General features: G+C 41.4%; 1 protein-coding gene across 1 annotated transcript in view; it reads right to left on the reverse strand.

Moving 5' to 3' along the window:
- Positions 1 to 18,857, reverse strand: part of NUSAP1 (nucleolar and spindle associated protein 1) — a 34,421-nt gene continuing 15,564 nt past the window's right edge. The window contains exons 5-11 of the mRNA XM_044232493.1: positions 16,827 to 16,928; positions 12,752 to 12,861; positions 8,122 to 8,309; positions 5,273 to 5,430; positions 3,401 to 3,517; positions 2,229 to 2,337; positions 1 to 1,089 (exon numbers count right to left, since the gene is read on the reverse strand). Of these exons, the coding sequence (XP_044088428.1) occupies positions 996 to 1,089; positions 2,229 to 2,337; positions 3,401 to 3,517; positions 5,273 to 5,430; positions 8,122 to 8,309; positions 12,752 to 12,861; positions 16,827 to 16,928 (878 nt within the window). The 3' untranslated portion in view covers positions 1 to 995. The remainder of the gene's footprint in view (positions 1,090 to 2,228; positions 2,338 to 3,400; positions 3,518 to 5,272; positions 5,431 to 8,121; positions 8,310 to 12,751; positions 12,862 to 16,826; positions 16,929 to 18,857) is intronic.

The following is an 18,857-nucleotide window of genomic DNA, read 5'->3' on the forward strand; positions in this document are numbered from 1 at the left end:
TTAAGAGCAAAATCTGAGTTTATTCATCATCAGGAGTATGCCAACCTTCTGTGGGCTCGTATATGTTTAACAGTAAGTATAACAGAGTTGGACATGTGCTGTGAAAAACACAAGGGGATGACCTGGTCATTTCTCCTTAGGGTGAGAAGAGGTGGTCAGAACAGAAGCATAGAGTATAAGTAAGCTTGTTAATCTTAGATGGTCAACTCAATCATGAAGTAATTACAAAGAATCTACCACCATGAGAAAACATTTATGAAATTCTTGAACAGTACAAAGCTCAGCAGGTCCACCTCAGTGCAATAAACATGGCTAGGAGGCTAAGCAACTCTAGTCTTTTCTATGAAGTAACTCTGACAGAGCAGACCGATCCTTGAAGCAGCAATCCTCAGATTTCAGTATGGCCCTGTTTATTTTTAAATAAGTCAGGCTAGAATGAACTGTAGAGTTTTTAAGAATATATTGAGTGACAGACAGCAATTACATCAAGTGATCTGAACAAACATGCATAGGTAACAAAACACTTCTCAAAGTAGAATATGCCATCACTAACCCATTTGGTCCTTGTTTCATTAAGACTACTTGATTTTCCAGAGGAGGAAGAGGTGGCTTTCTCAGCTTGTTAGTGGTCCAAGTTCTACTGAAGTTTGTGGGAGAACTACCTCCCATCAGGTAAATGCTTCTGTCTAGAAGAGGATTCCAGTTCTGTCAGCAGAGGGAACTTGACGTTAAAAATCTAGGTCAAGAATCTATAGGATGAGTCACTGGAAAACTGAATTGTACAGAGATAGGTAAAAATCATTTGAAAGAATCTGTGAGCTTTGAGGTTAGTAACATCTTTCAGGGATGTGGCATGTGAAGAAAACCACCAACACTACATAGATAGTGAACAAAGCAGAAGAATCTTTTGACTAAAGTGGGGAAGACAGTAGAAAAAAATATTTACACTAAAGAAAGGGTTCAGAATAAAATACTATTTACAGGATGTTAAAAAATTAATCTTCAGCCATAATGAGGCCTCTCCGAGCTCCTAAAACCTTTGCTTTCTTCTCCTTTCGTCTTTGCTCATGTTGTTTCCGTTGTTCCTCCCTAAAGAGGGGGACAGGTACACATTAGGGTCTAGTGAAGCTCCACAAAAGTCCACTTTAAAGTACCTGTCAGACTAGTATCTAAGCTTAAGCTGAAATTCAGTATAGTTATACAAAACACACTTACAGGACACTGTCCTCTAGCTAGTGCCCTATGGAAACCACAGCTCTATGTTACTTGTGTTAAAAGGGCTAGGAAACTGGTATTTTCCTTTTTATGTTAATGCAGCATTCTAAAATTAAGCATGGAACTGGAACAAAAGACATCTCGGTACCTCTTTGTTTTAAATGAGAAATCTCTGCCTTTGGAAGTCAGAGGTCAGGCTCAAAATCAAAGTCTGGTGGAAGTACTAGAACTAGGGTCTGCTGATCTAAGCCGCTCTGTTTCTGGAAGGGATTGGGGATTGTAAGAGGGGTTAGGGGAGGCTAGTTTTATGTTAAACTTAAAAAAAAAATCATGAATAATCGCTACACCCAAGGTGGGGCTCAAACTCACAACCCCAAGATAAAGAGTCACATGCTCTTCCAGCTGAGCAGCCAAATGCCCCTATGTTAACAATCTTAATAGCAAATATAGGTAGTAAATAAATGTCTTGGTGGGAGCTGGATATAGGCAAGTCAAATGATGGGTAATCCTGTATCAGGATGGTTTCATTCAGGGAATCAACTCAGCCAGGACCAGCTAAAACCCACAGCAAGCTTTGGCTTCGGTTTTCACACAGAAGGAAGCCTCTAAGGATCATCTGGGGATTTCTTCTGGCTAGGGCCTTGAAGCCTAGTAAGCCTGGTTTCCCTGGGACTGAAGAACTTACACCTGCACATGTGGATCGGCATCTGGGGGGATATCCAGGTTCACTGTTGGGGCTGGTAGGTCATGTGAGAGCAGGGTCTCCTTGTGTATCACCTGTCGAGCTTTGGAAACAGTGCAGTTCCTTGGGCCCCTCCTCCCAATTACTGAATTAAAAAACCACTGTGGTGGGCCTTAGGCATGTATATCTTCAAGAAGTCCTATATGTGATCCCGCGACTACCATTTTCTTAAACACCACCGTTAATGACACTCTGTACCTCAGAGGCTTTGCTTTTACATACAGTCTTTCAAAATTAAAATTACTGTAGAACTGGGTAATTATGTACTCACCTAGTCTGGAAAGGAGGTTGTTTGTAAGTTTTCTTGTGGAAGCTAACTCTGTTTACATGTTCCTTCAGAGAATTATTTTCTTTAGATTGACCCCATGGTTTCAGTTTGCCTGGTTTAGGAGAGAAAGATTTAAGAAGATTCTATTTATATTACCTATTTTATTCTCTTCATCTGAGGCTACTTGCTATGAATATTTATACTTCATTTTTATTGACATTTGCCTGTATAATTCCATTAGTTTTTGTTCCTATTTCACAAAATATAAATTGTATTTTTTCCCCCTAAAAACAAGGTGGTTGGTTTTTTTTGTTGTTGTTTTTTGAAAGATTTATTAAGAGAAAGAGCTCGTGTGCACACATGGCCTGGAGGGGCAAAGAATCTCAAGCAGACTGCTGAGCACAGAGCCTGATGTGGGGCTGAGATCATGTCCTGAACTGAAATCAAGAGTTTGACACTTAACCCACTGAGCCACCCAGGCACCTAGAGAAGTCTTACAGTTTTTAAAGCAATTCTAGGGATGCTTGGGTGGCTCAGTCAGTTAAGCATCTGCCTTAGGTTCAGGTTATGATTCCAGGGTGCTGGGATCAAGTCCCACGTCGGGCTCCTTGCTCAACAGGGAACCTGCTTCTTCCTCTGCCTGTGGTTCCCCCTGACAACATTTTTTAAAAAATAGATCTATATAAACAATTCTGGAATTATGGAAGGACCACATGAAGTATTGGTGGTGGTGGTTGTTAGTATTCGTTTTAAATGGATATATGGATACTTTAACGTATGCCCAATTTATATGGGCATTTATATAGCCAGTAAATGTCCCAGGTTGTTGGGTGGGTGGATTCCAGCCTGGGATCCTTCGAAAGTTGTAAAGAAAACATTCATTTGTCCATAGGCCAATTTCCAAGTTTCTTGATTTCTGCCTGAAATTTTATTATTTCTTTGCTGTAACACTGATTAGAAGTTATGGCTTTGATTTACAAAAATGTGAATTGATTAGCATTCCCTTAGTGTATAGTCTTTTTTAAATTACGGGTCATGTGGACCCAGGGGGAAGAAATCTAGGTGGCCAAGTACAGCTTTCCGCTGAGGCATTAGAATTTTCCACATCCTCAGACGTAGAACTGTTTAATCCTATGTCTTTGGCATGTCTTGTATCTCAGAGCATCTGCACGTACCTTTGTGTGGCTCATAGTTGAGGGGACGAGACAGACTTGCTTTGAGATCAAACACTGGCTTCTTGCTGGAGACTGGAGTCTGTGCTGCCTGAGTTGTCAGCTTGAATGGTGTAACGACTACAAAACCAAGGAACAAAACCCTAGGGCTTAATTAGGGAGGAAATAAAAGGCCTATATGGTTTTTTGTTGAAGTACTGTTTCTCAGTCTTAAATATATCATCTCTGTGAACAGTCTCAAACAGGTAGTTTTAAAAAGGAGAAGGGGGAAAATAACTAAGGAAAGCTAATCACTGAGGCTTCCCTTGTGAATAGCTCCCCAAATAGTCTCAATATTAGGATATTTCCTAGAATCAGCTGGGAGTTGAAAATCCTGTTTAAATAATTGACTGGGTAAATGTTCAGGCTGTGTTCCTCATATTATTTACCCTTCAAAAATATGTTGTTAATAGTGCAGTGATGATCACAGGGTCAGAGGAAACAGCAGGGCAATCTCTGGGTGCAGGACTATAGGCACTGTTTATATTTTCTTTATGGCTTTTTGTATTTTTCAAGTTTTCTATGATGAACACTCATTTTACCTTTCAAAATCAAAGTGAAATGTCTTCGGAAAAAAATGTTAATAGTAACATTTTCATTCACATGGATATAAGGCCTGCAGGAACTTAATCAGATATGGCAGACAAGATTTGTGGCTCTGGTTGTCAGGTAATAGAAGAGGTTATTTAAAAATGTGAATTTTTGTACGGTAAAGTTAATATACCAGAATGGTAGGACTCAGTACGCCAAATTTTCGCTACAGTTGGGCACCATGTATCAGGCACATTTTATTAATTCTCACCCATCGCAGGCTGTTGTTGAATGTCAGCACTTGCATGTAAGTATGAATAAGCAACTAAGATCTAGGACCATGCAGTTAAGTGAGAAAAACACAAAACCCCTGTGTGTATCATCCCATGGTATGGCTGTCAGGTGCCAGCAGTGGGGGAACGCGGGCCATCCATAATGCCAACCAGTTTCAGGAGCTACCATTCAAGCTGGCCAGTATACCCCAGGCCATCTGAGCTCCAGAGAAGCACTCTCATATATACAGGAGACATGGTTAAGAATGGTCATGACACTAAACAAAAGCTGGAAATACCCACATATATACTGCTTCTGGACTCGCTTAAAATGTAGCTGTCAGCCTCACCTTCTTGTCTTTAAGGTATGAAGAAACTCATAAAGTCTCTACATAGATTATTAACCGACACAGTCTCAGAGGAGTTGGCGAGCCTTTCTATGTGATCATGGCTCTTGGCTGACGTATTCAGTGGGACTCTCAGGAGAATTTTGACATAGTTCTAATACAGGCCTCAATCTCCTGGTTGTAGTGTTTTTTGTTTGTTTTTAACTTTGTATTGCTACTGTAGTATTCTTTTGAAAACTACCTAGTCCTTTTAGGTGATTAAGTAGACCGTGTGTAGAAGAGTGTCCATATGGCTTATTCTGGCTTACATAATCTATTAGTCCATTGTGTGGCATTTATTCCACCAACTCTGGGATCCTATTAGTTTCACAATTCTGGAGGGCCAGTCAGAGGCTGTAATGAATACTATGATCCTCCTAATCCTGGAGTCCGGGAATGGGCTGAATGCTCTTCAGGGAGGGTCACCATCTTAGGACTCCTTATAGCAAGATGGAGTCCTCAGGCAGATACCTGTTTTTTGTTTGTGTCTGGCATTTTCTTCACCCATACAGAATGAAAAATATGCTATGCTTAGATTTTTGCTTTGGATTTATAGTTATGGGGAAGCTTTCAGTAAACAAATACACTTAATAATTTGAGGAAGTTACATGGCTTAAAGATGAACCAGAGTTGTTTTTTTGTTTTACCAGAAGCAGAATTCCCAGTTGTGGTCTTTATCTTGTATATCCCGAGCACAGCCTGGCCTTTCGGGGTACTCCCAGATATGGTCACATGTGGAGACTTTCTGGCTGGAGTCTTGGTCAGTGAACGCTTATGCTCATTATCTTTGGTAGCAGCTGAAAACCTGAACAGGATAGTGGAGTACCAAACATGAGTGTTTGTGTGAAGAGTAACTTGTGTCAAGCATAAAAGCAAAACCACCTGTGAAAGGGCTCAAATATGGACTTGTTACATGAATGAACCTCTTTTGCAGAATAAACATTTTACAACACTTGATTTGTAAAATACAGTTTTGTATTCGCTGCTTTCCTTGCCTTGCCCAGTGACAGGACAAGGTAGAGCTCCAAGGGAATGCCTTTGGGGCTCAAACTATAGTTTAGAAGGTACTTCAACCACTCCCCCTTTTCTCCTCCTGGTGACTGCCTGTCAGGGTACAGGAGACTGCTATGCCAGATAAGTGATGGGGACAGTCTTCCTAGTAAATGGTCATTCATTTAAATGGTACATAACCCTGTTCTCCTGGCAAATTGCCATAAGTTTATTCCACTGATTATGATGTATATTTCTTACGCATTTTAACGTCTGAAATTGGGATGTGTTTCATAATTAGTAACACATGATAACTGGCAGTGGTTTTTTTCTTAGTGGTTCATAAAGTAATGATGAGTCTCCACTGATGGTGTCTTGAAGTCAGCAAAACTCAAGAAGGACAGATGTAAATATACACGATGGTGGTGGTGGTAGGTTAACAGAAGACAACTTCTGGACTCGCAACTAAGATGTGGCAGTAATCCTGTATCAGCACCCCAAATTATGAGGTATCAGCATTACCTTTTGACCCAGTTAAGACAACTGTGTGTTAGGAGAGGTGCCATGAAGTCCAGGTTGCTGTGAACACTACACTGGAGCAAGGACTCGCCCCGACCATGCTGTTCCTCAGTACTATTAAATACAGTCAGAACTGCCAGGTAGAGGTAGCTCACATTCCACGCTAACTCAATAGGGTTCCAAACTTCAGGGCATTTTTAAGCTCTAAACACTACATCAGATAATTCAGGTGTTGGGGAAGTGTCACCAGGTACCAACACTATTGCACACTGTGAACACCCTTTAAAAAAGAGAGAATAGGGGCGTCTGGCTGACTCAGTTGGTAAGCATGCAGCTCTTGACCTCAGAGTTGTGGGTTCGAACCCCACACCAGGTGTGGAGGTTACTTAAAAATAAAATTGGAGTGCCTAGGTGGCTCAGTGGGTTAAGCCTCTGCCTTTGGTTCAGGTCATGATCTCAGGGTCCTGGGATCAAGCCCTGCATTGGGCTCTCTGCTCAACAGGGAGCCTGCTTCCTCCTCTCTCTCTGCCTACTTGTGATCTGTCTGTCCAATAAATAAATAAAATCTTAAAAAATAAATAAATAAAGGAGGCCTGAAGATCTTCATCTCTGGGAAAGTTAAAATGGGGACTACCCTGTGTCAGGGAAAGTACAAAAAGAAAACAGGGGTTAGTGGGGCACAGGGTAACTCACTGCAGTTCCCAGTGGGTTACAGAAGTTACACTTTAGGAATCTTAAAAAATAAATAAATAAAGGAGGCCTGAAGATCTTCATCTCTGGGAAAGTTAAAATGGGGACTACCCTGTGTCAGGGAAAGTACAAAAAGAAAACAGGGGTTAGTGGGGCACAGGGTAACTCACTGCAGTTCCCAGTGGGTTACAGAAGTTACACTTTAGGACTAGTCAGTTATTTTCTGTAGGTATTTAGCTTCAACTCTACACTTAAGTCAATGGAAAAATTTCTCTTTACATGTCTTTATAGGCATACATTAAACTAATAAAATGAATATCCATATATACCTTCTATCTTTACTTACAAACCCAATGTGAGCTTAGAGAAGTCTAAGAAAACCCAAGACAAATTTAAAGAAAAAAGAGCTTAGGGGGGTGGGAGGTTGGGGTACCAGGTGGTGGGTATTATAGAGGGCACGGCTTGCATGGAGCACTGGGTGTGGTGAAAAAATAATGAATACTGTTTTTCTGAAAATAAATAAATTGGAAAAAAAAAGAAAGAAAAAAGAGCTTAGAAAAACCATCCACTTAGGGGTGCCTGGGTGGCTCAGTAGGTTAAAGCCTCTACCTTCAGCTCAGGTCATGATCCCAGGGTCCTGGGATCAAGCCCCGCATCCGGCTGTCCGCTCCACGGAGAGCCTGCTTCCTCTCTCTCTCTGCCTGCCTCTCTGCCTACTTGTGATCTCTGTCTGTCAAATAAATAAATAAAATCTTTACACTTATTTACTCTCCATTCTTTTTTTATAATTTTTTTAAAAATTTTATTTATTTATTTGACACACAGAGATCACAAGTAGGCAGAGAAGCAGGTAGAGGGAGAGGAGGAGGAGGAAGCAGGCTCCCTGCCGAGCAGAGAGCCTGACATGGGGCTCGATCTCAGGACCCCGAGATCATGACCTGAGCCGAAGGCAGCGGCTTAACCCACTGAGCCACTTTTATTTATTTATTTGACACACAGAGATCACAAGTAGGCAGAGAAGCAGGTAGAGGGAGAGGAGGAGGAGGAGGAGGAAGCAGGCTCCCTGCCGAGCAGAGAGCCTGACATGGGGCTCGATCCCAGGACCCTGAGATCATGACCTGAGCCGAAGGCAGAGGCTTAACCCACTGAGCCACCCAGGCACCCCATTTACTCCATTCTAATTCCTTTTGCCTTCTTCATCAACTTTAAACGTACTTGATGTCGCCCACCTGAAATGATGAGGAGGCAGTAAAGCTTTGAGACCTTGTACTCCATTACATATTGGAGCTCTTCTTACCTGACGTTCATTTTAGTTGCCGAGAGCACAGAACGCTTGGCAGAGCCCTTCCCACACAAGGTGCTCCTGCCCGCAGCACCCAGTGGCTGGCCCTGCGAGCGGCGCTGGCTGGTGGGAGTGCAAGCCAAGGGGAGCCTTCCCCGGAGAGGAACTGGAGTCACCACTGCGCCCTTGGTGGCCGGCTGCTTCTGCAGAAAGATACCACACCATGTTCAAGTTGGGCTTCTTAGCACTGTCTCTAGAGCAGCTCCATTCATCCAGTTGTTCCATCCCCACTGTTTTTTTAATTATTTATCTGACAGAAAGGGAGAGAGTAAGCACAAGCAGGGGGAATGGAATGGCAGGCAGGGGAGAAGCAGGCTCCCCCACTCAGCAAGGAGCCCGATATGGGGCTTGATCCCAGTACTGGGGATCATGACCTGAACTGAAGGCAGTCGCTTAACCAACTGAACTACTCGGGCCCCTCTATTAACCCCGCCTGTTATCTTTCCTTCTCACCGCCTCATCCTCTTCCTCCCTGCCAGGTGGGCAGGGCAGTTGCTTGTACCTGTATCGCTATGGCGACCGAATCAGAAATAACTTCTGGTTGTGCTGAGTCCTGTGCTACAGAGAGCCTTTCCCAGCTGCCATGAACCCAGGTATTTTCTGACTAAAGAATGTGGCTTAAACGTGGTTAAGTTCCCTGTGGCCAGAAAGGAAGGATAAATAGCTTCTCTTGGATATAGTATCTTTGAGAATGTGATAAGCAGTTTATTAAATACAAACTCAAAGAACCACCTATTATGTAATTAACACACAGAATCTACACATAATTTCACTCCTGTCCCCACAGCACCCCCCCCCAAACGGGTTCTTAAAGTTCTTCAAAACAAAACAAAAAAAAAAACAGAAACAAACGGAGGGAGGGAAACCCTCCCTTTGAAATGGCTGGGGAAGGTCCACCTAGGTTATCATTTTTTAGATATTATCAGAGCATAAAGAATAATGATGTCTATCACTGGTTTAAGCTCTTACAAGCAAAAAAGAAAAAAAAAAAAACAACAGCTTTGTGAAAGGACAACAGTGGTGCGACTACTCCTATCGACGAGGTGAAGCCAAAGACAGAAAAATTCTGATGATATCCTACGAAATACAAGCACTCCAGAGAATTAAGTCAACTTCTCAACATATAAGCAGAAGAGATTCTAATATGACACAAAGTTAAAACTTACTAAAATACTTAGTAATCACACATCTATACCATAAGGCCGGTGCCCAGGTTAGCTGAATTAAGCACATGGTTCTATCACACTTTTTATGTTGCCTTCTATCTTTCCCCCAAGATTCCTACTTTCCATGCTGCATCTCCGCAGAGTTCACTTGGTGTCAGGACCATCAACTCTGCTTCTTTGTTCTGAACTACTTATAATGCAGGAATGAGTCTACTAGCCCTTACCCACCTGACTTTTTTTCAGGTAGAATATTAAGCCATTGGTTCTAGTAGTACTTACTTGTTTTGTTAGCAAATATGTAACCAATTCCTCTTTCTTTTAGCAATAAAAACCCCATTCAATCCCAACAAAGCAAAGAGGTCAATCATACCGTATTTGAAAAAAAAAGGGGGGGGTTAAGGATTAAATATAGGGGGAAAATAATAAAAGGAGTACAAACATAACTTATTTTTATGATCTTGGCAGAGGCAGGGTGTGACAAAAAACGCAGACCCTTAAAAAGAACAGTTGGATAAATTTAAGAAAAAATCCTTCGCAAGGATTTTTCGCAAAGATAAACTGAAGGAAAGTATAATATAGAATATATAGCATTAATATAAATGGCTAACAGATGGGTAAAAACTAAGAAAAAACAAATTCATAAAAACATCCCAGTCAATTATATAAACATATGATCAAAGAAAGGTCAGCTGGAATTTTTTCATATTACATTAATAAAGATTTTAAAAATTCATCATTCCCACTGTTGGCAAGATAAATAGGCATCTTGGGGCACAAGGTTACTGATGCTTGAAGAGGGCCATCTGGCAACTAAATCAAATAGGTCTCCCCTGCCCGAACTGTAAAAATCAAAGAGAAACAGGTTGTGCCCAGGATGATTTTGTCTAGAATCTCTGCTTATTCGTTATTATCCAACACTGACCAATGATCAATCCCCAAACATGTCAACTGTCAAGAAAAACTTCCTATCAGCTACGGTGACATCACTATAATTATTTTTTATTTTCCAGTTTCCAAATAGATCATACCAAATAACCCATCTGAGAGATCTATTCCTTAATGGGGAATGGGGATGAGATTTTAGAACTAAACTCATTCGGCGGGGGGTAGCTGTAAAAAATAAGATGACCTACTCATTTATTAAACACATCTTCAGGGTTACACTCAAGTTTAGGGTTGAGACACCTGTTCTGCCCTATTTTTGGCCTGGAAAACTGACTAACCCATATTATGTAGTATAGAAAACTTGTTCAATCAAGTATTTTAGTAGACTTGGCTTCATGGAAGGTGAGGAAATGCCTGCTTGTAGGCGTATGTGCAGCTAGCTCGTTCTCATGGAAAAACAAAAACAAAAAACAAAACTAGAGGTCTACTTCCCGTAAATCATCAGCAAAAGCCAGGTATTCAACTGTCAATGTAGTGATACCTAGCTCTTGCTAATATTTAAGCAAGTGTTATTAGGGGCACACTGAGTATCTCTGCCGATTTCCACACCCCGCTGTTGGATTAGTAGGCAGCAATGGAGGCCTTCAAATGCCATGGCTTGGCTTTGTCCCTGTTAGCTGGTTGGGAAATGCTAGGTTAGCAGTGGTTTTATAAAGAGTTCAAATGAATGTTATTCCTTTAGATTTAGCTTCTGGGGTGGCCTGCTTATCCCTCTCCTGCTCCCTGTGCTTGTGGTCCCTCTCTCACGGTCTCTCTGTCAAATAGATAAAATCTTTTTTTTTTTAAGATTTTATTTATCTATTTGACAGATAGAGATCACAAGTAGGCAGAGAGGCAGGCAGAGAGTGAGGGGGAAGCAGGCTCCCCACTGAGCAGAGATTCCGACGCAGGGCTTGGATGCAGGGCTTGATCCCAGGACCCTGAGATCATGAACTGAGCTGAAGGCAGAGGCTTAACCCACTGAGCCACCCAGGCACCCCGAAATAGATAAAATCTTAAAAAAAAAAAAAAAAAAAAAGGGCGCCTGGGTGGCTCAGTAGGTTAAAGCCTCTGCCTTCGGCTCAGGTCATGATCTCAGAGTCCTGGGATCGAGGCCCGCATCGGGCTCTCTGCTCAGCAGGGAGCCTGTTCCCCCTCTCTCTCTCTCTGCCTGCCTCTCTGTCTACTTGTGATCTCTGTCAAATAAATAAATAAAAATCTTTAAAAAAAAAAAAAAGTAGATTCAGCTTCTAAGAAGCTTATGGTGTTTTTTTTGTTGTTGTTTTTAAATTATGTAGAACTTGTCACCTAGTGTGTTTCTGTGTTGGCATTTGTATCAGGAAACTGAAAACTCAACTGACTGATACAGCAGATACTGTCCCTGCTAACAGTGCTCATGTTCTGCCCCTTTCCAGTCAACTTTATACTGTTTTGTGTTGAAATACAAGACTGCCTCCAATTCCTCTTGAGGAATAAGCACATTGTAGGTATTAATGAAATTCTAAAATAGATGTTCCCCAGTCTTCTGTGTGGCTCCTCTTGACCACATAAAAGAGTAACAGGATATTGTCAACTCACTGCTCTAAGTCAGCCTCAGGGCTGACTTCATCACCTTTTCTAACTCGAAGGGACCCTGAGTCCCCCAGCACCTGGACTAAAGGGACCCCAGGAGCTCAGTTACTAGGGAGGCCATAAGTAAGCCACAGCAACTCAGTCCTTTTTCCTTTACGTGAGACACTGGGAATGAAAATGCTTTCACCCGTAAATCAGTCCATCCTCAACAAAAGTAATAAGCACAATGTGTGAGTGCTGAAAACAGAACAACTTACTGGTGTTTTGGAATTAGTTCTTTATAGTGAGTTCTCCCGGTTTTATTCTGAGAGTTCTGAAAATTCTTATGGTGGGGGAAGAAATTTCTGATAATAAAGATATATTAAACTCAAATCCATTCCACTGGTAGAACAATAAAAAGCTGGCTGTATTAGCTAAGGTATTGACATGGAAATCAAACAGTTTGGGGCACCTGGTGGCTCAGCAGGTTGAGCATCTGCCTTTGGCTCAGGTCATGATCCTGGGGTCCTGGGATCAAGTCCTGCATTAGGCTCCCTGCTCAGCGTGCAACTTGCTTCTCCCTCTGTCACTCCCCCTGCTTCTGCTTTCTTGTTCTCTTTCTCAAATAAATAAAAAGTTTGACAAAAATAAAAACATAAAGTCAAATAGTTCAGTCCCATTAAGAACATAATTTGGGAGGTACCTGGGTGGCACATTAACTGAGCATGACTCTTGGTTAAGTCAGCTTAAGTCATGATCTCCAAGTCCTGAGACCAGGCTCTGAGTTGGGCTCCATGCTCAGCACTGAGTCTGCTTGGGATTCTCTTTCCCTCTCCTTCTACCCCTCCTGCTTGTGCTTGTTCTCTTTCTCAAATAAACAAATCTTAAAACAACTACAACAACAACAACAATAAAAATAAACCCACATAATTTTATCAGCATACCTTCAGTTCATGAAATGCATTGTGTTCTTCAAAATTTTTCTTTTTTCTCTCAATATATTGATCGATGGACTCCATTTCCTTAAAACGAGCCTCATGAAGCTTCTTAAAGTCTAGAATGTTCCCCCAAATGTAACAATTAATAACAAGACAAATCCTTTAATTCACCTTTCCTTTGTCTTTCTGTTAACACTTATTCTCTTCTCTGCATCCCTGACATTCAACTTCAACATCATCTTTGCTAAAACTTTAATTTCAAATCTTTCAGTTTTTGTACACTCAGGGACAAAGTATATTTATCTTATTAACTATTCAATGTGTACTGCTCTCCTATGTCCATTTCATTGCTAACTGACAACTTGGTTTAATCCACAGAACAAGAGTAAGATTTTTCATCTCCCCTCACCAGTTAATCAAATGGCCTTTACTTAATCATAAATATAACATTTTACAATGCTTAGAAAGCTTTATACCAAGGATTGGCAAACTTTTTCTGTTAAGGGTCAGACAGTAAATATTTTATTTAGTCTTTGTGGCCACATGGTATGATCTCTCTCTCTCTTTTTTTTTAAATACAATCTTTTAAAACTAAAAAACATTCTTAGCTTAAGGATTTTAAGACAGGCCAGGGCTGGCAGCAATTTGCCTGTCCTTGCTCTGTGCTATTCTGATTAAGAATATTCTTGAGGGGCCTAGCTGGTCAGTCAGAGGAGTGTGTGACTCTTGATCTTGGGGTTGTGGGTTCAAGCACATGTTGGGTATAGAGATTACTTAAAAAAAATAACAAATATAAAAAAAAATTAAAAATTAAAATTCTAATTAAGTATATATCTTTTAAAATATATTTTTTAATTAATTAATTATTTGACAGGCAGAGATTACAAGTAGGTAGAGAGGCAGGCAGAGAGAGGAGGAAGCAGGCTCCTTGCTGAGCAGAGAGCCTGATGCGGGGCTCGATCCCAGGACCCTGGGATCATGACCTGAGCCGAAGGCAGAGGCTTTAACCCACTGAGCCATCCAGGTGCCCCTAAAATATTTTTTTAAAAGATTTTATTTATTTATTTGACAGACAGAGACCACAAGTAGGCAGAGAGGCAGGCAGAGAGGGAGGGAGGAAGCAGGCTCCCTGCCGAGCAGAGAGCCCAATACGGGGCTCAATCCCAGGACCCCGAGACCATGACCTGAGCTGAAAGCAGAGGCCTTAACCCACTGAGCCACCTAGGAGCCCCAAGTATATAGATTTCTAATATGTGCTGAGCAGCATTCTAAGTACTATAAATACACAATACCTCAACATGCTATGTACCATGCAATAGATAATAAGCAATTACACTTTTAGATATGGAATCCCTTAAACTTATTACTGAAAAAAATTTAGGGGTGCCTAATTGGCTCAGTCAATAGAGCATTTGACTCTTGATCTTGGGATTGTGCATTCAAGCCCCAATTTGGAGGTAGAGATTACTTAAAAAATTTTAAGAAACATAATTACAAGGTGGTGATTGTACAAAGTACTTTATAGACATTCATTTGCAGAGATTTACTGACTATCTGCCATGTGCTAGGTGCTATGCTAGGTCATCAGAGGTAGAAAACTAGTATCAATCTATATATAAACATATCTTGTTTTATGGTACTTTGAGATACTGGTTTTTTGGTTCTTTTTACAAATTGAAGGTTTCTCACAACCCTCTCAAGAGCCAGTTTTCTAACTGTACTGGCTCACTTCATGTCTCTATTACCTTTTGGTAATTACTGCAGAATTTTCAACTTTTTCATTATTGTTAAGTATTTGCTCTGGTGATCTGTGATCAGCGATTTTTGATTTTTATTATCGTAATTGTTTTGGGGCACCGCAAGCAGTGCACCGGTAAGACCACAAACTTAAATGTTGTGTGTTCATCTGCTCCCACGGTGGCCTTGAGGTTTTCAGGTGAAACAGCCTCATTGCTGATACAGAGAAAGGCTGAGTGGCCTGGGTTAGAAGACCAAACCAGCCACAGCGTTCCCTTACACTAAATCCTAATCCAGAGCAAGTCCCTAATGCCTTTCCATTCTGTGAAGGCTGAGGAAGTTGGGGAAACTTCGGAAGAAAGGCTGGAAGCTAGCAGAGGTCAGTTCGTGAGGTTCATGTCTCTCCCAGGACACAGAAGTACAAAGTGAAGCAGCAAATGCTGACGTAGGAGCTGCAGCACATGAGCCAGGAGAGCTAGAGCAGTAATGGAGGCAGCGGCTGTATGAACACTAGAGCTTCAATGTAGCTGAGACAGTCTTCTATTTCCAGATGACATCTAGAACTTTCACAGCTACAGAGAAGTCAATGTCTGGCTTCAAAGGACAGGCTGACTCTTGAAAGGGGCTAATGCAGCTGGTGACTTGAAGTTGAAGCCAATGCTCATTTACCGTCTGACAATCCTAGTGCCCTTAAGAATGATATACCGCACCTACGCTGCCTGTGCTCTAGAAATCAAATAACAAAGCTTGGAATGCACATGTTTACAACATAATTTACTCAATATTTTAAGCCCAATGCTGAGATCTACTGCTCAGAAAACAGATTACTTTCAAAATATGGCTGCTCATTGACAATGCACCTGGTGACCCCAGGGCTCAGTGGGAGATGTAGGAAATTAATGTTGTTTGTATGCTAACACAGCATCCGTTCTGTAGCCATGAATCAAGGAGTCATTTAGACTTTCAAGTCCTATTTGAGAAATAGACTTTGTAAGCTATAGCTGCCATGGACAGTAATTCCTTTGATGGGCCTGGGCAAAAGTGAAAACCTTCTTGAAATGGTGTGCCGTTCTAGATGCCATTAAGAATATTTGTGATTCATGTCAAGAAACCAAGGGGCGCCTAGGTGGCTCAGTCAGTTAAGCGTCTGCCTTCGGCTTGGGTTGTGATCTCAGGTCCTGGGATGGAGCCCCACATTGGGCTCTCTGCTCAGCAGGGAGTCTGCTTCCCCCTGTCTCTCTCTGCCTACTTTGATCTCTGCCTGTCAAATAAATAAATAAAATCTTAAAAAAAAAAGAGAGAGAAAAGGAAAGAAAGAAATCAAAATATCAGCACAAATAGAAGTTTGGAAGGAGTGGATTCTAGCCCTCAAGGATGACTTTGAGGAGCTCAAGACTTCAGTGGAGGAAGTAACTACAGATGTGGTGGGAAGAGCGAGAGAATTAGAATGAGAAGTGGAGCCTAAAGATGTGACTCACTTGTTACCATCTCATGACACAACGCATGGATGAGGAGTTGCCTCTTACAGATGGGCAAAGACAGTGGTTTCTTGCTATGGAATCTACCCTGGTGAAGACACTGTGAAGACTGTTGAAATGACAACAAAGGGTTTGGAATATTCTAGAATATTTAGAATAAACTCAGTTGATAAAGCAGCAGCAGGATTTGAGAAGATGGACTCCAGTTTTGGATGAAGTTCTACTGGGAGTTTTATGCTATCAACAGTACTGCACTCTAGAGAGAAATCATTTGTTAAAGGAAGTCAGTGTTTGGGGCAAACTTCACTGTGGCCTTGTTCTTAGAAACTGCCGTAGCCACCCCGACCTTCAGCAACCACTATCCATCTCCCTCGTTCAGAGCCATTCACACTGAGGCAAGAACCTTGGTGAGCAAAAAGATGACCACTTTGCTGCAAGTTCACATGATGGCTAGCATTCGTTAGCAATGAATTATCTAAGTAAAATACGTGCATTGTTCTTTGAGACGTAACACTTATCACACACTTAACAAACTATAGTACAGCATAAACAGAACTTTTCCATCCCGAGGACACAAACCTGTTGGATTCGCTTTACTGCAGTCATGGCTTTAGGCAGGGATCTGGAACTGGAGGGCCAACTTCATCGACCTGACAAAATAGGTAGTATATGCGCTCCCACTGGAAAGTGAGGAAGTGGGTTTACCGAGGCTAAGAGACCCCTGGTCTCAGAGCTAGAAAACGAGAGAAGATGGAATGCAGGCCCAATTCCAGCATTCAGGCCTTCAGCTGTTCCTGCACACTGCGTATTCGGTGTTATCCCAAAGGCGCCAACTATTACTTTATTTCTGTGTGTGTAAAACTTACTTGGAGTTGTGCTTATAGTTCTTTTGCTTTTTCCAGGTTTGGAAAACCCATCTGTGTAGAGAGACTTCTTTCCTTCTGAAGGTACCTTCAAATCTTCATTACCTAAATCGAAAGAAACAGAACTAATCAAAGATTTTGAAACAAGTTCTTCCTATTAAGAAACGTCTAGAAGCTGGGGGCGTCTGGCTGGCTCAGTCAGAGTTACAAGTCTTGATCTCAGGGTTGTAATTTCAACTCCCATGCTGGGTGTAGAGATCACTAAAATAAATAAAGCTTAAAAGAAAAAGAAAAAAAAAGGTCTTGGGATGCCTGGGTGGCTCAGTGGGTTAAAGCCTCTGCCATTGGCTTGGGTCATGGTCCCTGGGTCCTGGGACCGAGCCCCACATGGGGCTCTCTGCTCAGCAGGGAGCCTGCTTCCTCCTCTCTGCCTGCTTCTCTGCCTACTTGTGATCTCTGTCAAATAAATAAATAAAATCTTAAAAAAAAAAAAAAAAGTCTAGAAGTTAACATGGCACTTTCATGTGATGGGGTGTGCTAAGATGGTGGGGAAAATGAGCACAAAGAAGTAGTTGAAGCATCACTACAATTTTAGCTCATACACTTCAAGTAGGAAGAAATTTTATGCTTCCTTGTATAGAAGTTATGTAAATAGATCAGAAATTTAATGGGCGCCTGGGTGGCTCAGTGGGTTAAGCATCTGCATTCAACTCTAGTTATGATCCCAGGGTCCTGGGATTGAGGCTTGATTGGCCTCCCTGCTCAATGCAGAGTCTGCTTCTCCCTCTGCTCATGCTCTCTCTCAAATAATTAATTAATAATTTAAGAAAACTTTTTCAAAACTTTTGCTATGAACAGATTATTGTAACTCGAACAGTAAAAATCCCACAATCCTGGAATGGCTGGCTGGTGCAGTTAGTAGAGCGTGTGACTCTTGATCTTAGGGTTGTAAGTTCAATCACCAAATTAGACAAATAGGCGTAGATATTTCTTAAAAATCAAATCTTAAAAACACACCCACACACATCCACACACAATCCCACCAACCTAAGAAACATCCTTACCCATGAGCATTTCGGCCTATTTTCCTCAGGTCCTCCTCTTCCCTACTAGTTTTTATTCTTTAAATCCTGTTGAAATCAGGGTGTATGTATTGGCCATTTTCCCTTCACTTAGGACCACATTCTGTTATCTTTTCCAACTTGAAGCAATCTACTTAAAAATATCCAAATGGATTTTCAAGAACTACTAAGTATAATCACGTCCCTCAGACAGGAGGTTTCCCAGTGCATCCATAAGACATCAAAGAGTGCCAGGGTAGGGCAGGAGGGCCTGCAGAGGCTTCTGCTTGGAGCTGGCCTCTAAAACCAGAAAGGTAACGTTCCATGCACAACAGGATATTTATGGAGTCAGAGTCACTCCTCGCCAGATGGGGAAAAAAATGGGGAAAAAAAAAAAAGCCACTTCACAAAGGGGCAACTTCTTAAGGTCATCACAAGCCACCACCTGTGCCTTCTGGGAGCAGTGACTGAGGATTACTCTGTGGGATCCTGCCGCATGTCCAGCATCTAAATCTAACCCTCAGCATTTACTAGACAAACCAAGGCCAAGGACCCAACAAAACTGGCTTGTATTAAAAAAATGTAAACATCCAAAATTTTAAAAAATCCTCAAAGATTTGAAGATGTTCCAGATTAAAGTAGACTAAAGAGATACGACACTGAATTCCCAGAACCAAGATTTTCCTTTGCTTTAATGGGCATGACTAGAATAACTCATGAAACCTAAATGACGTCATCTCTAGAACAGAGTAGCAATTCTTGCACTTCTAGTCTCAGGATCATGTTAGACTCTTAGAGATTATGAAGGACTCCCCCTATTTTTATTTACATTCTATCAGTATGTGCCAGTAGATATTACAATTAAAACATTAAAAAATTTGATACACTAAAAAATGTACTTGTTATAGGTTAACAAAAACATTTATGAAAAATGGCTAAAATTTCTAAGACAAAAATAGTGAGAAGATGGTAT

This window comes from Neovison vison, chromosome 13, assembly GCF_020171115.1.
Source record: "Neovison vison isolate M4711 chromosome 13, ASM_NN_V1, whole genome shotgun sequence".
Classification (NCBI taxonomy): Eukaryota; Metazoa; Chordata; class Mammalia; order Carnivora; family Mustelidae; genus Neogale; species Neogale vison.